Source organism: Loa loa (assembly GCF_000183805.2).
Source record: "Loa loa unplaced genomic scaffold supercont3.276, whole genome shotgun sequence".
Lineage (NCBI taxonomy): Eukaryota > Metazoa > Nematoda > Chromadorea > Rhabditida > Onchocercidae > Loa > Loa loa.
Window position 1 is genome coordinate 60462 of NW_018108456.1, and position 3587 is coordinate 64048.

At 20.9% G+C, this 3587-nt stretch overlaps 1 protein-coding gene across 1 annotated transcript in view; it reads left to right on the forward strand.

The window, feature by feature from the left end:
- Window positions 1-423: 423 nt before the first annotated feature.
- LOAG_13637 (hypothetical protein) overlaps window positions 424-3587 on the forward strand; it is a gene marked incomplete at both ends in the record, with an annotated part of 3902 nt that continues 738 nt past the window's right edge. Inside the window, 5 exons of the mRNA XM_020448704.1 lie at window positions 424-553; window positions 880-1031; window positions 1435-1615; window positions 2367-2466; window positions 3124-3236. Of these exons, the coding sequence (XP_020301174.1) occupies window positions 424-553; window positions 880-1031; window positions 1435-1615; window positions 2367-2466; window positions 3124-3236 (676 nt within the window). The remainder of the gene's footprint in view (window positions 554-879; window positions 1032-1434; window positions 1616-2366; window positions 2467-3123; window positions 3237-3587) is intronic.

Sequence of the window (3587 nt, forward strand, 5' to 3'; positions counted from 1 at the left end):
ATTATTATTATTATTATTATTATTATTATTATTATTATTATTATTATTATTATTATTATTATTATTATTATTATTATTATTATTATTATTATTATTATTATTATTATTATTATTATTATTATTATTATTATTATTATTATTATTATTATTATTATTATTATTATTATTATTATTATTATTATTATTATTATTATTATTATTATTATTATTATTATTATTATTATTATTATTATTATTATTTAGTAATAGTAGTAATAGCATTCGTAACAAATTATTGTTGTTAGAAATTATTATTGCTATCATTAAAATGTATTCCTTGACCTGAATAATGAAGGGAATGATTAACATAATATTAAACATTCGTAATACGAGCGGATATTATTGTTGAAAATTATCTCAAAAAGAATGATAATAATAGTGATAATGGTGGTAATGCTGATAATGATGATGATGATGGTGATCGGATCGATGCATTATTATATCGCAATTAATGCATTACCATTTCCGGATGATCTTGACTCATTTCTAGAAATGCTGTTTGAACATACAGAATGTTAGTTTATTTCTATTTCGTTAATCTTTTCTTCTTGCTTAAAACTTATTTTTTTTTTTTGTTTTCCTTTGTTGAAAAATATTGAAATTTAAATTTCCAATAAAGTGTTCTTCGTCAGCTTACAATAAAAAGAATGATTGGAAAGTGTAAAACATATTGTTAAATGTATTCATTTATAACTTATATTAACATCTATGCATGTATGCATGCATGCGCGTCAATTGTAATTTTGGCGATGTATGATGCAGATGCGTGCTAAATGCATTTACATGTGTTAATTACATATGATTGATGTTAGAAAAGCTAATAATAATGGAATTTTGTAGGTGAAGATTTTCTCTCGGATGATAAATGGTCTACAGTTGGTTTACGTGATTGTAAACCATATGTATGCAAATTTCCATATGAACTTTGTAAACGACCTGCTGCAAAATATCAGGATGAAACAAGTAATACGTGCTCTAAAATACCTGAAGATGTGAATTTTAAGTTATTTCAAATAATTCCTTTTTCTAAACTATAAAATTTTTACTCAATTTTACATTTTTTGTCATTAATTAATTAATTAATTAAATATGTAGTGTTAAGAAAGGAATGGTTTTATTACTTGTTTGAAGAAATAAGCGAAAGAAAAATTAATTAAATAAATAATTTTGCAAGAAAATCATTTTTTTTCAATGTTTTAATCTATGTGATTAACGCCTAAATTTTTTTTTTTTTTTATGACAAACTATTTGAGTTTTTTTTGACTTCATTGAACACATTAAGTATAAATTACATTGAGTAAAAATTAAGAAAATAAACGGAATTAAATTTTTTAATTATTTGTTTTTTCGCTAAATTCAATTCTTTTTTTTTTTTTTTTTTGAAAATAATTACAGTGCTTAATCGCAGTAAATGGTGGAATAGCGTTAACAACTGATGCTAATACTTTTACCGATAATGGAATTACAAATACAAATTTAAATACCGATGAATCGGAATTAACAGCAATTACATCATCATTATCAAGTTATAGCAATGGATTTTCCACTACACTACCATCATCTATTCCGATTACAGGTTTATATATATTTATATATATATATATGTATATTTATGTATATGTTATATTTTCATTGATTAAATATTTAATGAAATTTTTAACTGATTAAAATGTAAAATTTTAACTCTTTACTGTAATTAATTTAATTACCACATATACATGTCCCTTAAATAATCATCATTAGTGATAAAATTGTTCGCTAAAACCTTTTATAATAGCTAAAACCTTCGATATGTTAGCATGTTCATATAATTGTTTTATTTTGATAACATTAAATTTCGTTTTTATCATAATTCAAATTTTTGCTAGCATCAAATTAGCTATTAATTCATTATTCAGTTAATTTGTAACAGATTTGAGATTTTTTCCTGTTTTTTTATTTCTTTGAAATCCTTTTTTGCTTTCTTAAATTTATTTTTATCTGTTTTTGATCCATTTTGTTCATTTCAATCTATTTAACACTTTTTTAAAAAAAAAAAAAAACTAATTCAAATTAATATTTCAATTCATATTGATTCTGGTATTTTATATTTAATTCAAATTAATATTTCAATTCATATTGATTCTGGTATTTTATATTTAATTCAAATTAATATTTCAATTTCAAAGTGGATTCCTCAATTAAGCAAAGTTATTGTTGTGAAAATTCATTCTGTTTGTATTTGTTTATGTAATTCCTAAAATTTTCCAAAAATAACAAATTAAATATGCAAATGATTTTGATCGATTAATGTAATTTTATTAATTTTAATTAATGTAATTTTACAGAATTAGCAACGAAATCAATTGATAGCTTAATGGATATTTGTAATTTGGATCAACCACAGGGAAGATTTTGTGGTTTTACAATTAAAGTAGCATATAATAGGTTATTTTTTAATTTTACCTAAATTTAAAGCTATCCTAATCGAAGTTTTTTTTTGCTTTCTTTTGTTTTACTTATCATTTTTAATACGAATAAATAAGTTACGACCTTTAAAGATTATCTGGATATTCGCATCAAATGATAGCAATAATAATAGTAATTATTGCTTGTGATAGTTAATCGAAAATAAGATGATTAATGGAAAAATAATTATGAATGTTATCAGTAAAAGTTTAACACTTTTTTTTTAACAGCGTAATGATAAGACTATCATAACCGTACTAAAATGTTATCAGTAACAATTAAAATATTATCATTTCTTTTATAGTATAATATTTTTTCGTTTTTTTTGCACTTTTTTACGAACCAAATATGAATTTTAGGAAAAAAGTGAATAATTTTCTTTTTTTTCAGTTGATAAAATTTTTTATTAATGCAAAAATTATTAAATAAATTTATCATTATTGATTGACAATTTCTGTTATCATATCATTAATGAGAAAGTAATCATGAAATCATTGTTAATCATTAAATTATTATTAATCATTAATCATTTATTCCTTTAACAAATTTTATTCTTCCAGAAAAAGAAAAAAGTGAAAAAAATTAATTAAAAATTATTTATATATATATATATATATACTTATTTTTTTTCCTCAGAAATAATCAAAGATGTGAACAATTTTGGTTTCCTGGTTGTCGTACAATTGAAACAAATCAAAATTTATTTGATACAGTAGATGAATGCTTGGAAAAAACTATTCATTGTAGAGGTATGCAAATTTTATTTTAGATACCAAAAAAAAAAAATTTTTGTTCTTAATTCATAATAATTACTCTTATTAATTACTCGTAGTAATTTTGGTTGCAAATTTTGAGATATGAATTAAATGAATTGTTTTAGTTTATGATTGTTAGAAAAGGAAAATATTTGATATGTTGTTTTGATTAATTAATAAAATTCGAAATAGATTGATTTTAATTAATCAATTAGATAGATCAATTGGATCATTATCAATTAGATCATATTCATATTCAATTCAATTAGATTATATTCATATTAATTTACTAGTATATGTTACCGAGCTATAATTATTATTATATGATGATTAGTTGGGGAATAA